General features: G+C 36.8%; 2 protein-coding genes across 3 annotated transcripts in view; one reads left to right on the top strand and one right to left on the bottom strand.

Moving 5' to 3' along the window:
• Positions 1-20,361, bottom strand: part of SCIN (scinderin) — a 77,657-nt gene that overhangs the window by 40,911 nt on the left and 16,385 nt on the right. The window contains exon 4 of one of the 2 annotated variants that reach the window (XM_025471188.3): positions 9,641-9,790. In XM_025471188.3, coding sequence (XP_025326973.1) covers positions 9,641-9,790 — 150 coding nt within the window. Of the gene's footprint in view, positions 1-7,222; positions 7,392-9,640; positions 9,791-20,361 lie in introns of those variants that run through there. The other variant, XM_049093636.1, reaches the window with a different exon arrangement.
• On the top strand, positions 7,503-8,329 carry LOC112674834 (calcitonin receptor-stimulating peptide 2-like). Its single transcript, XM_035698483.2, has one exon. The coding sequence runs from the start codon at positions 7,518-7,520 to the stop codon at positions 8,124-8,126; it is 609 nt and encodes a 202-aa protein (XP_035554376.1). The 5' UTR covers positions 7,503-7,517; the 3' UTR covers positions 8,127-8,329.

The raw sequence follows: 20,361 nt of genomic DNA, 5'->3' as shown, positions 1-20,361 counted from the left end.
GTTTGCTATGATGGTTTGCTGTTGTCACCTCATCTGCAGAAAAAAAAAGTCACAAATTTGTTTCTTAGATTATGGAATTTCTGTGTTAATGATAATAATTACTTGTATGATACAAAGAAAGCATAACTAGAAAGATTAAGGAACAAACAAAACTCAGCCTGCTAGTGAGCCACTTGCCTTTATCACCCCAGAACAAAAAGATGAGAGAAATTATGTCATCACATAGCAATAGAACCCCATGACAGTGAATATCACAGCAACTTATATTTAATTGTATTGCATTTGTTGCTTGCTTTGAGATAGTTTTTAATTAACGTATTTGTCTTGTCCATGCACTCTGTCAGACTTCATTAAAATCTACATTCAGTTGGGTTTGCTTTTTAGTTGCCAGTATTCATTGAAATTGGGCATTGGTAATTTAATTTCTCCATTATGCATGGCATAGTACCTCATTTCCCTGTATATCTGCATGGCTCTTATTTGTTTGCATGCACGTACTTATATATTTTAATATTTTTTAACCGTATGTTTGTATCTTTTTCCTGACTAGTAGAATGTTATACCTACAACTAAGGATTGCCTCTTGGTTTCTACTGAAAACATACTGTATGTACCTGAACAAATCATGTTTTCCTGACAAAGTTACTTTAAAATTCTTTTTTAAAAAGATTTAATTATTTATTTGAGAGAGAGAGAGAGAGTGAGTGAGAGAGAGAAAGAGCAAGGGGAGGGACAGAAGGGGAAGGAGAAGCAGACTCCCCACTGAGTGGGGAGCCCAAAGTAGGGCTCAATCCCAGGACTCCAGGATCATGACCTGGGCCAAAGGCAGCTGCTTTTCAGTTGCCTGAGCCACTTATGTGCCTCTAAAATCCTTTTTATAAATAAATATGTATATTTATACAGGTTATATATATATACATATATAGATTGAGATAAGATAAATTATCTAAAATTGCTTAAAGAAAACATATTCTTACTGTTAGGTTTTTATTATATAGTATCACTAATATAAGAAACATGAGAAATATAAATAAGGAAAATTAAATCTGACATTCTAGTTTAATATTTATATTAGTTTATTAATTCTAATATAGACCTGTGGAGACAAAGATCTATCCTTCTATATAGTCCATCTGTCTTAGAATTGTACTATCTTATTTACAGGTCCTATCACACTATTCCCTCACCTCAGCTACCAACTAAGGAAAAATTATCTCATTCAGAAATGATTGCCAAGAGGTATTAATTTGGGTTTGGTAAATAAAAGTGACACCTGATCAGTAAGTTCACAAGTCTTCATGTTGAACTTTGGTGTGACAAAGTGGAAGATTATTTGAAATATTATATTGCAGCATATGGTAAACTATACTATTACTGTATCTTATCTTTGTTCAGAAGGTCCTGGGGCTCCTGGGTGGCTATTGTGTAAGTGTCTGACTTGGTTTCAACTCAGGTCGTGATCTCAGGGTCCTGGAATGGAACCCCACATTGAGCTCTGTGCTCAGTGGGGAGTCTGTTTGAGACTTTCTCTCCCTCTGCCCTTCCTCCCACTCATGCACTCTCTTTAAAATAAATAAATCTTTTTTAAAAAACCCAAAAATGAATATTTCAACTTCAACCACTAAATCAATTGGTGAGAAAGAAAATGAGTATCTGAATTGAATACTAGAAATCCAAATAAAAGATTCATTAAAATAAATGACAACAATGAATGGTGCCTTGAACAGTGCCTGGCATACAGTGAACTATCAATAAATGGCATATAAAATTAACTCTGACAAGAAAAAAAAAGAAACAGAGCCATAGCAAGCACAGTGTTCTTGAAAGCATTATAACCCTGCAGCATGGCTACTTGTCAGTATAATTCTTCAGATTTTGACCATGTACTAAACATCATGGCTGTAATGCAAAATGGAGAAAATGATTTAATTCCAATGCAGTAGAGAAAAGAATAGGAGAAAAGTATTTTCTGGCCCTCTGATATTTTCTAGGCAAGACTAAACTGGAGAGAGTGGCAAACATGTTGAATCCTTTTAACTGAAAAACCTTGAAATGGTTAAGCCCATAAATGGACCTTCTCTTTCTACATGGCTCTCATAATAATGTTATTTCGGTCAATGAATACTGATGAGCACCTACATGCCAGACACCATGCCGCTAGAATGGGAAATTACAAAATCTTTAAGATATTATTTAATTTCCCAAAAATTTACAAAAAGGCCCTGGAAAATAAAGGAGGCATAAACAAGGAAGCTAAAGCTATTTGAACAGCACACAAGGATAAGTGTTTCTCTGATAAAATCTTTGTCTCACTGTCAAAGTGTTTACTGTGTCTATTTACCAAATTAATATCTCGAGCTACTCAAATTTCTGCTCTTACAGAGCTGTGACTAACAATGAAATCTGTAAGAAGGCAAGAGATAATAGCTTACTGAGTGATTTGTATGTGTGTGGCTATTACAAACCCACAAAACAACCTTAGGTCTTACATTTAAGGAGCTCCAAATACCCACGTTTGTTCCCAGATGCTTTTAAAAAGCAATGTGATTTTTATTTTTGTATTACTTTTCTATAGATCTTTAGATCCTTTAAAAAATATTATATATTCATTGTTCTAAAATGGTCATGAGGCGGATTTTCAAAACAGCGCCCTATTTCTATACTTGGAACTTCTACAGTTCATTTGATACTAGTCTACAAAGATAAATAGGGATTGATGTATCTAATCAAAGATTATCCCCAGAAAACAGTTCCTCCCACTATCTATAACATCATGTCAAAATGATCATGCTTGATTTAAACATACAATAATATTTTAGTTAAAAGTTTAAAATGTGATCTCATGTAAGTCCAATAAACCCAAGATTATTCTAGGAAACAAACATTTCCACAAAGAAATTTTAAGGAATGTTGACAGAATTCTAAATTTCCAAATTCCAATTTTTTTCTTTCTTAATCATACTTTACATGCTGAAATGTATGAATATTTCAAAGCTTATTATTAAATGTTCAAAATCACTCCTGGTTTTACTTTTCCATAAATTTATACATAAGAAGTTCAGAGGCATTAGTAATATGCACAGTCTTTTGATGTTAAGTTTGGGGGAAGAATAAAACAAATACATGGAGTGATTTCAAAAATAAAGCTCTATATTTGGGTAGTTCCTTGGAGTTCATGGGCCATATTCATTTTTAATCTAGTCATGAGAAGCAGCAGCACCGGGATGCGGGCCACAGCCAAGCAAAGTGGTCAAGGCCAGTGAACAGCCCTGTTGTGTGCTAGTCAGTGAGAGATGTGGGTTTTTGTGGTTGCTGGACACTAAGTGGGGAGGTGACCCGACCTGGGAGGAAGGATTCTACAGATAAGGGTATCTAGCTTCAGCTCCAGAGAACTGTATTTTTACCACAGAATGAAAAGTTTTAGACCAGTTACTTATTTCTTACCATGCTACATGCTTTCACGTACGTGAAAGTACGTGCTGCCTAATACATGGGAAGGTAAATATAAACAATCCCAAGATTCAGTTGCTGCTTTCCAAAAGGTTAGTTGTAACTATCTGTCTGCAGATAGAAGACTAGTAGAATATATGAGCTGTCCCTTATCTAAATATCAACTGCTCTTACATAAATGCAGTGGACTTTAAAACCATCAATAGTGTGGCTTTTTCAAATCTTCACCAACACTATTATCAAAACATAGGAAAGTTTTTTAAGAGGTACTGCTATCCTCCAGAAAACAGAAAAACAAATGTAATGGGTTTCTGGTACCATGTAGCTCACAGCAAATTGTATTACTTATCCAAATATGAATGTGCAAGGAGTTCGAGTTGTAATGGTGACACAGATATAAAGGCAGTGTAATACCTTCCCTCAAGGAACTTAGAGTGGAAGTGATAACATAAATTTTATTTGGCAAAATACTTTGAAAAAATAGGACTAAAGTTTCACTGTTTGCCTAAATGAACATCTCTAAAGAGTAATTTCAGAAATATCTGCACTATTCAACTCTAGATTATACTCACAAGATGCTCTGCTGGGAACATCGTGCATATCCAATCAACTTGCCAAGAGAATGATTAAAAGGATTATTTTATTTTCAAGCTGTCAATTATGACTTATAATAAGATGAACACAAGTCCCATGTTGGGAGAGTCTTTTGGAGGTTAATCTAGCCTATTTGTTATTTTTAGACAGTCTAAAATACATGAATTTTATCATGAGAAGGCTTCCAATAATGGTGGTATCCAACCATGCTTTCTGGTGTTTGCGGACCCTCACAATCTGCTCCCACTTTCTGACTCTGTCTTAGCTCTAGTGTGTGCTTCTCTTCTCAATCAGATGACAAAGTAAGCAGTTTCTGAGCTTCATTGGGAACCAACCCAGTGTTCAATAAATGCTTATTAGCTGGACATAATATGGTATTCCAGCTTTCCTTCCGATCTTCTTTTTGTCCAGAATCTGAAACAACGATTGTGCATGGCTTTCCAGGGAGCCTTCACATTTTCATAAGAACAAGAAAGCTAACAGTTAGCAATAGAGCAGTTACTTAAAATCTTCTGTAGTATTTTTGCTGCCAGTATTCCACCATGAGCATTTATAATTATTATAGACTTCAGAAGTTCATTAAATCATTGAAAGAAGTCTTTCTGAATTAGAAAAATTAGTTGATTTTTGTTCTCATTTCAAAAACTTGCCTTTTCTGCATTCTCTTTTTGTTATCTACCAGATGCTGTTCTTTAAAAAATGAAAGTCTATAAAACAGTTAAATTATTGACCTTAACAATTTTTCCTGAGGGCACTTTTTTTAGCTTGCCTCCTAATGTTTAGAGGATAAATAGGACCAATGAAGAAAGTCTAGAACCTTAGGGTTAGTGACATATTTAATTCTACTTCACATTCATTGTTTATTTATTTTAAATAGGAAAAGAAGAGCAAGAAAAAAGCATTACATAATTAATGAGCAGCTTTTCCTGGTAAATACATTTACAGTGAAGAAAAAACATGCACAGGGTAAAATGTGATTTTAGTTATAGGCTCTAGTTAGTTCCATGTACAGGATAATTTTCCTATTTAGAAATATGAATTTTTAAGAGTGCTAAAGACACAGATAAGAGGCTGAACACACACCCTATTTCCCCACAGAGTCTTGTGAACACATGCTCTCTCCCAATCCTGTCTGGTGAGTGCCCCCTGTTACTCTCCAAAGTGTTTTGGTTTGAAGGATTAATTTATGACCATCCTAGACATAAGCCATTTTAAAATTTTATGAACATTACAGTATGAACGTAATAGTATGAAAAGATAGCTGAAATACCAAGAAATAAAGGTGAATTCTCCAAAAAACTCTCAGAAAAAGTATTTTTCACTATTCATAGTGAAATGTGTTGATGTGTTAGAAAGACACATTCTGAATATTCCACATCGAATATGGAGTAATGATGTAATCATGTAACTGGCTTCGTTATGTCAAGTCCTTGATTTTAAGCTATTACTAACCTTCATATAGAGACTTCAAAGCTTTTGAAGATAAATAACTTTAAAAGAGTCTTATTAAAAACGAATCACTTAAAAGGACAGTTTTAAAAGATATTTTGAGGGATCCCTGGGTGGCTCAACAGTTTAGCACCTGCCTTTGGCCCAGGGCGTGATCCTGGAGTCCTGGATCAAGTCCCACATCGCACTCCCTGCATGGAGCCCTCTTCTCTCTCTGCCTGTGTCTCTGCCTCTCTCTCTCTCTGTCTCTCAATAATAAATAAAATCTTTTAAAAAAACACAAAAAAATGAAAATCCCCTAACACAAAAACATCACATTTTACATTAAGGATGACGCCCCTTATCTCTATCACTAATGTTTTAAGATCAAAGTTATATTTTTACAATTTTCTTCTTTAGGTTTGTATTTCCTTTTTTTTTTTTTTAAAGATTTCATTTATTTATTCATGAGAGACACACACAGAGAGAGAGAGAGAGAGAGAGGCAGACACACAGGCAGAGGGAGGAGCAGGCTCCATTCAGGGAGCCCGACGTGTGACTCGATTCCGGATCTCCAGGATCAGGCCCTGGGCTTAAGGCGGTGCTAAACTGCTGAGCCACCCGGGCTACCCTGCATTCCCTTTTAAATTTAACAGTGTAATATATTGACTGCTTAAACTTTTTTTCTCTCAAAACTCTGAATGAAATCCAATAAGCAAGCAAATGTATACACGCAGTAGGTGCCAAGCCTGTGGCTTCCTTCACTTTCTGGAACAGAGTACAAATGACTTGGTAATTAAACACAGAAACTGCCAAAAAGACAAGGCAGGATCATAGATCATTGGAACCCAAAGGGACCACAGAAGCCGCTGTGTCTAACCCTGCCCTTTACAAATGAGGAACAAGAAACAACAGAGGTTAAGGGACTTACTTGGGACCCAAGAGGACAGAGGAAAAGCTAGTCTGAGAGTTAGGGCCCCTTCACTACTCCACCAGGACGAATCTCAGTCCTCAGTCCACTCTTACCAAAGCATGGTTATTGAAAGGAGACATTACTATCAACTAGAAATGCATCTTATTTATAGATTTTTGCTTCCAAATATGAAATTTGGAAGACTTAAGTGGTGATTAACTCTCTAGAACAGAGGCCTTGAAAGAATATTAAAAGTTCAAGAAATTGTTTTGAAGTTCTCAAAGTGTAACTTATTAGTGATGTTATTATGACTATTGAAACCCAGTTAATCCCTAATTTTGCTTTGTTTTTTTTTAGTTGACCTTTTTTTACCTGATTACAAAAGGAAAACACACAAAAAAATAAAAATAAAATGAAATAAAATACACATCTATTATAATAAATTTTGAAAATACAAGGACAAATTAAAAAATTACAAGGAGTCATATGCTAGGAGTCAAAGACAATACTGGTAATTTTGGCAATATTTCAGCATATTTCTTCCCAGATATATATATGAATATATCTATATGCCTACCTACATATAAACTTACATATTAAGAATATATAGCTATATACTGACCTACAAACCTACACACACACATATTATTTATAAAATTTTATATCCTGCCTTTTCTCTTAGCATTTGACCATGAATATCTTCCCAATGAATAAAAGTCATTTAAAACATCACTAACATGAAAGTCGTGTTCGGTGGTTATTAAAATACTAAAGTTTAAAGACATGACAATAAAATGATCTCATATAATTTTTGATCACTGGATTATGTAGACTTACTGTGAGAACCTGGTGGAGTCTTCGATGTAAATCTCACAAAATTGTGGAACACACTTCCACCCAACCAGGGCCAGGTCCTTCTGGAATTTTTAGCTCTTACAATTGTCCAGCCACTTGTCACAATTCTGATTATCCTAGTCCATCTCTACTTCCAGGCACTGGTTCTTGCTGAGTTTCCCTCTGTGATTCTCCTCTGAGTTCTCCAGACCCGGAGTTTTTATTCCCTCCCAAGAGTTAAAAAGGAAGAATGCTGAATAAAGACATCTGAGAGCAGTGGTTCCTAAGCAGAGTCCACATGCCTAGAAGCGATGTGGCACAGGGTAGAGCTCCTGGACCCCTGCCCAGACCCAGATCGGCGGGAATAAGAGCAGCTGCTGGTGCTGGGAGGCAGCAGAGCCACTGCTCAGCTCAAGGGTCCCTGCCACATCCACGGTGCCATCGCCTGACATCGGACGCCAACACTGCCACAGCTGCCACCGCCTGTGCTCCGAGCCACCGGCTGCCTGCAGGCAGAGGCGTCATGGGATTCTGGAAGTTGTCCCCGTTTCTGGCTATTGGTCTCCTGGTCATGTATCAAGCAGGCATCCTACAGGCTGCACCATTCAGGTCTGCCTTGGAGAACCCACTGGAATCTGCTACACTCACTGAGGACGAAATATGGGTCCTACTGACTGCAGTGGTGAAGGACTATGTGCAGATGAAGGCTCGTGAGCTGCAGCAGGAGCAGGAGACTGAGGGCTCCAGCCTCACTGCCCAGAAGAGCTCCTGCAAGGATGGCCCCTGTGTGACCAACCGTCTGGAAGGCTGGCTGGCCAGAGCTGAGCGCATGGTGAAAAACACCTTCATGCCCACTGATGTGGACCCTGAAGCCTTCGGGCACCAGCACAAGGAGCTTGCAGCCTGAGCAGCAGTGACATGACCCCAGGAAGAAGGTCACCATGAAGCGAACTCTACTTCTCTTAACTTATAATAAAAACAACTTATAGAATGCAGAGCATGGAAGACACACACATATGCATGCTTACTATTAAAACATTGTGTCTTGTTTGAAATAAAGTAAAACTAAATAAAGAGAATAAAATCATTGCAAAAAAAAAAATATCAACATTTTGTGTTGCAAGACACCATACTGTGAGCTACGTAAGGATGAGGACTTCATTCCGTTCATGACTCCATCCTCAGTGTCCAGCAAGGACTTGGTGCAGCCTCTGAACCTAATATTTATTGAAGTTCTTGCATAAAACCTTAACCCCTTCTCACAGATAAAGCCTGAAAGGAAGCCTTTTCTTCTAAGGTCTTTCCCAAGGTTCTTTCTCTTATACCCCCAAATAACTACAAGGAGAAGGGGGGCAAAGGGCAGAATTCTTTTTGCTACTTTTGAGATTATTACTTAAATGTCCTCAGATGAAAACACTTCAAGATTCATGCCTTCCCCTTATCCCTTCATGATACCTTCATCTATTGACTTCCCAAATGGTCCCCTCATTTACTAACGGCTTTGGCATCTAACAGCCTTCCTTTCAGCCTTGCCAAGCTATCACAATCATGGGTGACTCCCAAGGCCACCATACACTTGTATAAAAAAAAAAATGATATTATTGTAAAGTAAATCTTGACAGGGTTCTGTGAAGTCAGGTGGGAACAGTTAGTGCCTGATATACCACAGGTGTCCAATAAATACTGTTGAATGGACAAATGGGAATCAATGTACCAACAAGTATCAAGATAACTTGAATATGATTATATCCTTGAATCAAAATCAAAATCTTAAAATATAAAATATATACACTTAGGCACTCACTTCAGTTTTCTTAAAGGGGAAAAATTGGTTACAACCAAATATCCAAGACTGACGTGATTGCTAAATAAATAGCAAAGGTATAAAGAGCTGTGGAGATAATTTTCAAATTAATTTAATAACTATACTAAAACCATATGCACCTTGCCAATAATTCTTAGTTTAAAATTACTGAAATATTTAAAATATTGGTATATTTATTCTCTTGGAATAAGATTTTATTTCATTCTTTTCATAAAATAATGAATGCTGAAATTGAAGACTATCACTGTATTAAAAAATGTATATTCAGAGGCTCACACGAATAAACTATTTTCTTTCCAAAATATGCTCTTATGGTCAATGCCAAAAGTGTTACCCATCTGTCCACCTATACGACAGATGATGGGAGTCAGAGCTTCCTCCAGTGGTCATACCATTGGTGAAAGAAAACAGTCACGACTTTCTATTTTCTCTGTATCATGACTTAGATAACCTTGATGTTTCCCCTTACTTAATCTTAGCCGAGCCCCAGTATTAGAGAATTTGTTAAAACTAAAACACACACACACACACACACACACACACACACACCCTACTTAGAGTGGTAAACCTTCAAAAAACAACACAAGTCACAATACCCTTCTGAGCTCTGATGGTTCACTTCCTTCTTCCACCACAATGAGTTGAGATCTTCCTTTTCTTTCATTGTCCCGAATGCCAATGGCAACCTGGCTTGCCTTCAGACGCTCGTATTTGTTGCACGAGGAACCACACCATTGGTAAATTTCCTAAAAGAAAGAGACAAATCTTTTAACCCAGAAATAGGTGGAAGACATTTAGCCCTGTTGTAATACCCAAGGTGATTAATTAGGAAAAAACAAAAAGATATAAAAAATAAAAGCTATCTATTATGGAGGCATATATAATTTTATGTATTTCTCTCTCATTCTCTATCCTGTTGCTTTCAGTTAGCATGATAAAGTAACCATTTTTTAAACATAATTTATCTCACCATTCTTTGTGTATAATCCACTCATTACAATTTATGAAAATAAACTAGTACGTATTACTTAAATTTAAAACAATAATTTTACCATATTTCAGAAAGGTAGTCAAAAATCTACTCTATAATATACTCTTGATGATTATAAAAACTGATCTAACACTTTTTGTAAAGCAATTTAATGAGTCTTATCAATAGCCATAAAAAGAATTAAAACCTTTGACCCAGTAATATCACTATCTGGAGTTCATTTTAATAAATCACTCAGAAAAATTAGGAAAAAGCCATATGTATACAGATTTTTATTGCTATATAATTATATTAATGAGGCATTGGAAAGACATTAAATATTCTATAATAGGATAATAATTACATATCACTATGATACATGGAAAAAACAGATACTTAATATCAAAGTTATATTTAGAAATCTATAAAAATAAAAACAAAATGACAGTTTGATGTATTCTAAAATAAACAGATTATATTAGCTGTGATTTAGGTTAAAATAATGTATATTTTTTTGGTTTGGGTACAGTGTTCAGAGGATACAGAAAAATAAAAGAATAATAAAATATCTTCTCCATTAAATGTGGTCTTAATGAAAAAGAAAAATTCAATGGTACCTAGGCTTGGTGGGGGCATGGAAATGGGTGTTATCACATTCTATTTGGGTTGTATAAACTGGCAGTCTTTTTCTAAAGAAGTTTGGTATCATATCAAAAAATTACATATGATTTTAGGGTTAGGAAATTCCATTTCTAGGGATTTATACTACAGAAATATTCAAACATGGTATACAAAAACAAAGAAAACAAAACAAAAACCCCACAAATGTCCATTAGTAGGGCGATGGTTATATACATGTCATTATGTGGAGACTGCAGATTGTTCTTTGATGCCTAAAAGCTGAGAAAAGTGTTTAAATACTGACACAGAAAATCATTCAAGGTATACCATCAAGAATAAAATAAAGCCACAGAATAATCTAGTTCCATTTAAGTAAAAACAGAAACATAAGGTCTGTTTGCAAATAAAGATTTTTAAAGATACACAGTTTTAACAGATGGAGAGAGGCATGTATACGTAGAAAGTCTTCAAATTTTATCTAGGTTGAGGGTTTTTTTCTTTTTTTAAGATTTTATTTATGTATTTGGCAGAGTGCGTGAGCACAAGCAAGGGGAGCAGCAGGAAGAGGGAGAGGGAGAAGAGACTTGGGGCTTGATCCCAGGATCATGACCTGAGCCAAAGGCAGATACTTAACCAACTGAACCACCCAGGTACCCCTCTTTTTTTTAATGTCACATTAGGTGCCTATAATGAGCTAGATGTTGGGGACAGAGAAAAGAATAAGAGAAGCTAGCAAGGAGAGATTGACACAGAGACAGCTAATGCTAATAATGTATTTGTACCACACTTGCTTTCAAAACCACACGGTTCATGTGGTCCGTCGTGGAGAGGTGCTTAAGAGTAGTGGTTAAGTGTGAAGGACACAGACCAGGCCACAACTTACCAGCTGTATGACCTTGTGTTCACAATTTTAAAAAGAGCACGTCAATTAACAACAGCAAAACAAACAGCACCCAAGCATCTGGAGAGAATAGCTCTTTTCTCTGATGATAAAACATTTCTAGTCCAGAGTCATTTCTTTATTCCCAAATACTTTACTGATTGCCTAAAACAGGCAGGCTCCCTTCTAGGCCCTGGGGGTTCAACTTTGAATCACATAGGCCTAGGGTAGTCTCTCTGATTTCCCCCACCCTCTCCAGGTTCCTGACTCACCTATTCCATACTCCTCTTCAAGAATAAAAGAGGCATTTTAGAAATTCAAGTCTTTATAAGAAATATAATAAAAAAGACTGTGCGTCTTGCAATTCCTTTCACTGTAGAATCTGAACTAGTCTACGTGGTCAAGGTGTATTTCTTTTCCATTTTGAAAAGAATGGTGCACTGCCATTGTTTTCTCTCTCGTTTCTTTTCTACATCTGGATATCTGAATATGAGACTCACATTTTGAATCAATCTGAATACTATGCCCAGGTCAGCAGTTACAAAAAGTGAGAACAAATGGTCCCCAGTGATCAGTCAGGGCCTATAACTGTGCATTAAAATCAGGTAGTAGAGTAGGAAGGTGATTTTAAAAATGCAGATACCCGAGCAGAACCCTGAGGGACTCTCAGGTGTATTCCCGGCAGCCCTGTTTTTTGAATGCTCCCCAGAAGATCCTAGCACTCAACTCAGGCTGAGAACCCCTGCTGGTGGCCTTGAGCACAGTGCAACTGGATGGCATTTACAGAGAATCTATAACGTCTCATTATCCAGTACAGCCAAGCACGCTACTCTAAGTATACCTAGGCTTAGGTTGTTAGCTCAGATACCTTTCCTATCTTATTCCAGGAGATTTTGCTAAAAATTCTCTTCTCAGTAGGTCTGAGAAGGCAAACTTCCAATATTTGCATGACAGTGAAATATAGGCGGTAGATCTAGATTTCTAGATTTCTCAGACCTGTTAGCAACTTTCACTACTGACTTGCTGTGTGTTTATATAATTGTCTAACAGGTGTTTATGTTCTCCTCACCTCAGCTGTATAAATGACCTCTCATCTACTTCAAAGGGGTTATATAGAATCACACGAAATTTTATTAGCTTCTATAAAGCATTATGGAAGCTTGGTAAAATGTGTTTAGAAGAGAATTGTAGATAATATTTGACTAACACAATTATTATTTAATGTAGAATTTTACAATATTCCATGGATCCTAAAATATTTTCTATGACATTACCTTAGGTTGGGAGTTTTTATGTGCAGTATCTGTTCACAGGTAACTTCAATTGTAGAAAATATTCCTCACCATTACTGACAGACCTCAGTTTCTACTTTTAAAATAGCAAAAAGAACAAAGCTGGAGATCTCACAAGCCATGATTTCAAAGCTACAGTAATCAAAACATCAGGGTGCAGGTACAAAAAAAAGACATATGGAACAGAACAGACAGCCCAGAAATAAACCCATGCTTATATAGTCCATTAACCTATAACAAAAGATGCAAGAATATGCTTTGGAGAAAAGATAGTCTCTTCAATGTGTGGTGTGGGGAAAACTGGACAGCTGCATGCTAAAGAATAAAACTGGACTACTTGCTTATGCCACACACAAAAACAAAGCCAAAATAGATTAAAGACCTAAATGTAAGACCTGAAACCATTAAATTCCTAAAGGAAATCACAGGTAGATTTATCTACCTGGACATCAGCCTTAGCAACATTTTTCTGGACATGTCTCTTCATGCAAGGGAAAGAAAAGCAAAAACGTGTAATTGGGACTACATCAAACTAAAAAGCTTCTGCACAGTGAAGGAAACCATCGACAAAATGAAAGGGCAACGTACTGAATAGGAGAAAATATTTGCAAATGATATATCCAATAAGGAGTTAATATCCAAAAACATATAAAAAGCTCATACAACTCAACACCAAAAAAGCGATCTTATCTTAAAATGGGCAGAGGACCTGACTAGACATGTTTCCAACAAAGATATACAGATAAATGGCCAACAGACACAGGAAGACATGCTCAATATCACTACTCATCAGGGAAATGCAAATCAAAACTACAATGAGATACTGCCTTATCCCTGTTAGAATGGTTAGAATCAAAAAGAGAAGAAATAACAAGGATTGGCGAGGATGTGGAGAAAAGGGAACCCTCACTTAATGGGAATGTAACTTTGTGCAACCACTGTGGAAAATGGTATGGAGGTTCCTCAAAAAGTTAAAAGTAGATCTACCACGTGATCAGCAATTCCACTGCTGGGTGTTTAACAAAGAAAAAAAAAAGAAAAGAAAAGAAAAAAGAAAACACTAACATGAAAAGCTATGTACACACTCCATGTTCAGTGGAGCATTATTTATAATAGCCAAGCTATGTAAGCAAGCTACATGTCCACTGATAAATGAATAGGTAAAGAAAACATACACACATGCACTTATCATCCAGTCATAAAAAAGAATGAGGTCTTACTATTTGTGACAATATGGATGGATCTAAAGGGTAGTATGGTAAGAAAAATAAGTCAGACAGAGAAAGACAAATATGTGATTTCACTTAAATGTGGAATCTAAAAAAATAAAACCCACAAACAGAATCATAAACACAGAACAAACTAGTGGTTGCCAGATGGGAGAGGGGTGGGTAAAACAGGTGCAGAAAATTAAGAGGTATAAACTTCCAGTTATAAATAAATCACAAGAATGAAAGTTACAGCATAGAGAATAAACTCATTAACAGTGTAATAATGTTGTATGGTGACAGAGGGAAACTACACTTATCCTGGTGAAGTGTGTAATGTACAGAGCAGTCAAATCACTATGTTGTACATTTGAAACTAATATAGCATTGTATGTTAACTACACTTCAATAAAAAAATTTTTAAGAAGCAAAAACATATCTAGGAAATGCTCATAAAAATAATAAAACTGTTAAAAGCAAAATGTTCCTTTTTAACTCAAAGATGACCCAATTACCAAAGAAAAGTGTTACAGAAAATTTGTTAATTGGGCATGAAAATGAATGCTTTGTGTTATACTTACTCTTTTATTATTTTCACTTAATTTTGTGCTATTTATATAAAAGTGATGTATTATCCTATTTCCTAGACTTAATTTTCAGGGGTTAATTCAGACAAGAAATACAATAAAATGTGGACTTTAATTATAAATTGCCAAAAGCCAAAATTGTTTAAAGAGTTATATTAATTTAAAAGCACTTTTCTTTGGATGCTACTTCAGTTTTTCTGCAAATATATTCATTCAATTATGGCAGCAACACATTAAAACATGCTTTAGATTTTAAACAGAAAATCTGTTTAGATTTTAAGTAGAACTTTAGCAATTCATTAAACGAGTAATTTAAATTCTATCATGGGTGGATGATGTGGTTAAGACATCTCATTTTAACAAAGCTCTACTGTGCTAAATAAATGTGTATAGTACTATTAATAAGCTGTACTGCCAACACTTACTCTATTTAGAGGTAGTTGGTTAAGACCACTTCACCACTCTGTATTTCCTTGAATACAAGGAAACTCTGTATTCAATTGGCCCTGTGCTTGAAAAATGCTCCTATAATTCAACTTACCCTGTTTTTTGGATAAAGCGAATTAAAACAAAACAAAACAAAATAAGAATGCTACAGAGAGCTAAAAAATGCCTGAATTGATGTAACAGGTTGATACATATTATTACAACAAAAACTTATCATATATGTTTCATTTATAATACTTTAATGGGGAATTGGGTAAAAATTATTTTGTAAATCTGATTTAAGCAGATGAGACCCTGAAAATTATAAAGCAAACATGGTTTCAGAGAAAGCTATTTACCCTCTAAGATGCTAAAAAATTTAACAATTCAACACTAAATATTAATAATGCTTAGGGGCGCCTGGGTGGCTTAGTAATTGAGTGTCTGCCCTTGGCTCAGGTCCTGATCCTAGGCTCTAGGGATGAGCCCCACCCCCCCGCCCCCCGCCCCCGCCCCCGCATTGGGTTCCCTGCAGGGAGCCTGCTTCTCCCTCTGCCTATGTCTCTGCCTCTCTCTCTGTTTTTCATGAATAAATAAATAAAATCTTTAAAATAAAATAAATAAATGTTATACTTATTTGGGGAAAGGGACAAAACCCCAGTCAATATGAAGTATACACTCAATTCAGAATGAAATTCACTTAAACTTTGGCCAAAGTTTATTGATGTACATGTTGTCCATGAACACCCTATAGTTGAAGATTGTGAAATTATAACTATTGTATAATTGTATAAATTATTTATATATTGTATACTGTATTTATATCATTGTGATTGTATAATATACAGACTATTAAAGGAAAACAAAATCATTATGGATAACTGGAAAAGTAAATAAGGGAATAAAGACAAATCTGTTATGGATTTTGCTTGGACCACCAATAATCAGAAATAAAAGCCAGTGAATGATATTTATGGAAACAACCATACTGGGGATAGACTAGAAGTCTCTAAAATTTCCTTTAAACTATGTGGTCAGAGTTAACAAGTAAAACATCAAAGTACAGCCAAACCTCATTTGGGAGCAGGAAATTGAGCAGAAATAAAACAATGCTCAAGGACGCCCTTGGAGGGAAGCAAGATTTCAGAAGCTAAGTTTAAGGGAGGACCCAGAACAGCCCATGTGATGTTGACTCATAACATGTGCAAAGAATTCAGCATAGACCTGTTACCCTTTTGTTCTTTTCTAAGTTATTTATTCTAAATACATTTACAATTTTATAAAAGGAGAAGGGTGGCCAGACCTCTTCCTCTCCCTTGCCTCTACTGGCTTTACTTTTACTGTGTTTATTTCTCCCTTAGCTCTAGTTAACAAAATATAAAAGCTCATCCAGATATCCCTCTCTGCTGGAGACTCTCTAAGCATGACTTAAACACCATCATGACTTGTGAGATACCTCCAAGAATTTACCTTGTTCTATTTTTAAACTTTAAACCAGGGTGGGGTTTTTTTTTTTTAGTTTTTGGATGAACAAGAGTTTATTTACAACTCATTTTGTTGTTGTGCAAAGCCGAACCAACTCAGTATCATTCAGTGATGCATATATGTATTTTTATAAACACCTCTGATTATAGAATGGGAGATGAATGGAGTGGGTATGCATGGCCACTAAAGGCTTGGTGACTGGAGAGGAAGGGATTGCATGTGAACCAGGGCAGAGCAGTGGCAATGAAGAAGACAAGAATCAAAGGATCACTAGAAAGTTAAGGCCTCCAGAATTGTCAACAATGCCGTTGGAATGTGTACTGGAAGACAAGGAGAGAGGGACATGACTTGGACCCTTCTAGCTTGGCTGCTGGTAGTGATGTCACTTACTGGGACCAGGTGACAGTTTTTGGAGCATTCTTTTTTTTTTTTTTTTTTTTTTTTTTGAAGAGAGTGAGGTAGAGGCAGAGACCTGGCAGAGGGAGAAGCAGGCTTCCCATGGGGAGCCCAATGTGGGACTCGATCCTAGGACCCTGGGATCACGACCTGAGCCAAAGGCAGATGCTCAACCACTGAGCCACCCGAGTGCCCCTGGAGCATTCTTTTCATAGGGATAATGAGTTCATAGGGATAATGAGAGTTAGTGAAATCATGTTCTTTATATTCTTCAGAGTATTTGGAAAATCAAAGAAGTTTTAGTCGTATTTCATCACAAATAATTTCTGGCAGCCACATGAGTTGGTGACTTAACTATTTTTAACTGATCTACTGGTTTTTCAGATGTGTAGGTCCCTAAATTTTTTCAGATCCCTAAATTTTCCAGTACCTTTAGATAAAATGACCTGGGGTAGGGCCTAAAAAGTACTCACACCAAAGTCCCATCTCAAAACTTTAAAATCAGGATCTTTAGGGTTCTTATCACATGGGCCTCGGTTATTTTAAAAACTCTTCCTAATGATTCTAATGTGAAACTATGAGAATGAAAACATAAATCCTAAGACCTTGGGAGGTGTCTTTCCTAGTGCTCTCATTTATTTTCCAACTGTAACGTGTCTGTGTCTTCATTCCAGCATTTCCTACCTTCTACCTTGTCATACTCCGGGCTGTGCATGTGTGTGTCTGTGCCTCTCGTCATTTGATAGGACCTAGAGGTCAAAAACTATCTGGCTTCCATCTTCATATTCCACCACTCAGCACACACTAAGTGCATAATAAATACCATTCATCCCTACTTTTGTTGCAGGGTAATTTTAGAGATTTACCATTATTATCTTTTTTCATTATCTTTCCTTTTTGTCTCAAGGCTTTCTTTCCCCTTACAAATCTAGTGGAATGCATAAAGACAAATTTATTCAGAACAAAGAAGACTTTTGCTCACTTTTTTGTTCTAAAATAAGTATTTTTAAGTCATAGCAGAAATGAAGGTCCAAAAGTCAACATAGGTTGAATTTATTTTTTAAATTTTTTAAAAAGATTATTTATTTGAGAGAGAGAGAGAGAGAATGCACAAGCAGGCAAAAGGAGAAGGAGAAGCAGACTACTCACCAAGCAGGGAGCCCAAATCAGGGCTTGATCCCAGGACCGTTGATCACAACCTGAGCTGAAAGACATTCAACCTACTGAGCCACCCAGGCACCTCAATATAGGTTTAATTTAAAATAACCTGGATTTTGTTAAAGCTTTCTGAGGGAAGGAGTAAGGATGCAGCAATTTACAGAAAATTGGTCTTGTACATCAAGAACCAGAGTCTTGATCTTAGGGGCTACAGTGTATTGCAGGAACCACACTGAAATGTCAGAAGACTGGTTTTTCAATTCCAAGAAGAGAAAATTATTGGGATTACAAGAGAATGGGAAGCTTGATCAGATATAATTAATCTTTGAGAAGAGCTCAGTACATTTCCCTCCAACATGTTTGTAATATATTCATCTGTGACCCTGAGCATTAGAATAGAAAAACTGTGGGCAGTGTCTAAGCATCAGACCAATGGGCACTGGTACAATATGGGTACAGTGTCTTCACAATTGCATGGGTATGGGAAAAATAAGTCAGAATTCCCAAGGGGCTATCGTAGTGGCTAATACAACCAGAAAGGGTCTTGGGATGCCTGGGTGGCTCAGCGGCTGAGTGTCTGCCTTTGGCTCAAGGTGTGATCCCAGAGTCCTGGGATGGAGTTCCGCATCGGGCTTCCTGCGAGGCACCTGCTTCTTCTTCTGCCTATGTCTCTGCCTCTCTCTCTCATGTGTGTCTCTCATGAATAAAAAAGTTTTTTTTTAAATAAAAAAAAAGAAAGGGTCTTGCAATGGATAAGTGGACATATCAGAAAACCAAAGTAAGGCCAATGATATTTTCTATCACAAGTCTTGGGACCGAGGCCAAAGCCCAAAGCTCAAGAATGAATGAAATGGCCGAGCTTCATTGAATATTAGAGAGCAGTGAGGGCTAAAGACTGCAAACAGACTCACTTCTATTCTCAACCCAGTCCTCCATCCTCCAGCCATAATATCACACACATATCCCCTGTACCTGAGAGATGAAAAAGGGGACAGGTGGGATAAGTTTGGATTGTATTAATGATAAACAAGGTTCACCTTACTAGGGCAAGATTATTTTATTTTTAACCCTTCTGTGGAAATAGAAGCTCCACTATGAACTCAGGTTTAGCTATAGGTGAAAAAAGAAAATTGTATCTCTATCCACATGACTGCATGAGACTGTATGCTTTGTGTTGGACAGATATACATTTGCTGAAACATCTGTTGAGTGAGTATAAGTTCCGAACCTTCTACTAAGGACAAAGTGAGTGAGTAAGGCTAATAAATGAATGGACAGGCAATGTGGCAAATGCTCAGGCAAGTCTGCAAGGTGATAGGAAATATGAGATAATGGCTTACCTAATTCTACAGGGGTGCAACGTGGGACAGGGGAAGGAGGGAGGAAGAGGCCAAGGAACACATCATAAAAAAAGCAGTATCAGAGTTGAATATTTAAGGAGAGGATTATCAGATACATACCAAAGAAGCGATACAGAGCAGGAGTAGATTCTCCGCAGATGAAACAATGTATGCAAAGCAAAACCATGATGACCTGAGGAAGAGAGTAGGTCTAGCAACGGACTGAATGGGCAGCCCTTGGGAGAAGTCATCTCGATGACTTCTAGGAATGAGAGCATGAAGTTGATGAGTTCCATTTTTATTGTTGAGTTTGAGGTTCTTGTGATACACACAAGAAATATCTGGGAGGTAGTCGGAAACACTGACAGAGCTCAGGCAAGAGGTCAGAGTGAGACTATAAAATTAAGATTTACTGATGGGTGAGTAGTTCAAGTTTTGGGTGAAGAGTAAATTTGCTCAGAAAGAATGTATAAAGAGACAATGATCAAAAGTGGAATCCTTAAAAAAATAAACAAACTTGAGGAGGTGGGCAGACCATGCGAGAAGAATGAGAAAGAATGGCTTGAAAGGGAGGAAAAGCAGAAAGCCAGGGGAGGAGTGAGGCTGAAGTAAAAAGAATAATAAATAATGTCAACTGCAGCACAAGAATGGAGCAAATAATGAACCAAGTGTCCACTGGATCTAGCAGAAGGCATTGCTGCCATAGGATGGACAGATGCAAAGTAAGGGTGGGAGTGAAAGTCAGGAAACGTGGGTTGCAGACCAACATGCAAATGAGGAAGTATAGATTGCTGTTTTCAAAGCAGGGAACAATGAGAGAGGGGGCTATAGGTTATAAATAGCAAAGTGAGTGGGGCAAAGCTGCATAACTGACCAAACAAGTTAATAAGGAAACGGAACATGCCCAACAGCGCAATTAGTAACTCACCACAAAAATCCCTCCTCCTGTGAAAT

The sequence above is a fragment of the Canis lupus genome, chromosome 14, assembly GCF_003254725.2.
Source record: "Canis lupus dingo isolate Sandy chromosome 14, ASM325472v2, whole genome shotgun sequence".
Classification (NCBI taxonomy): domain Eukaryota; kingdom Metazoa; phylum Chordata; class Mammalia; order Carnivora; family Canidae; genus Canis; species Canis lupus.
The sequence above is the reverse complement of the archived record's forward strand: the minus strand, read 5'-3'. Positions and strand labels throughout refer to the sequence as shown.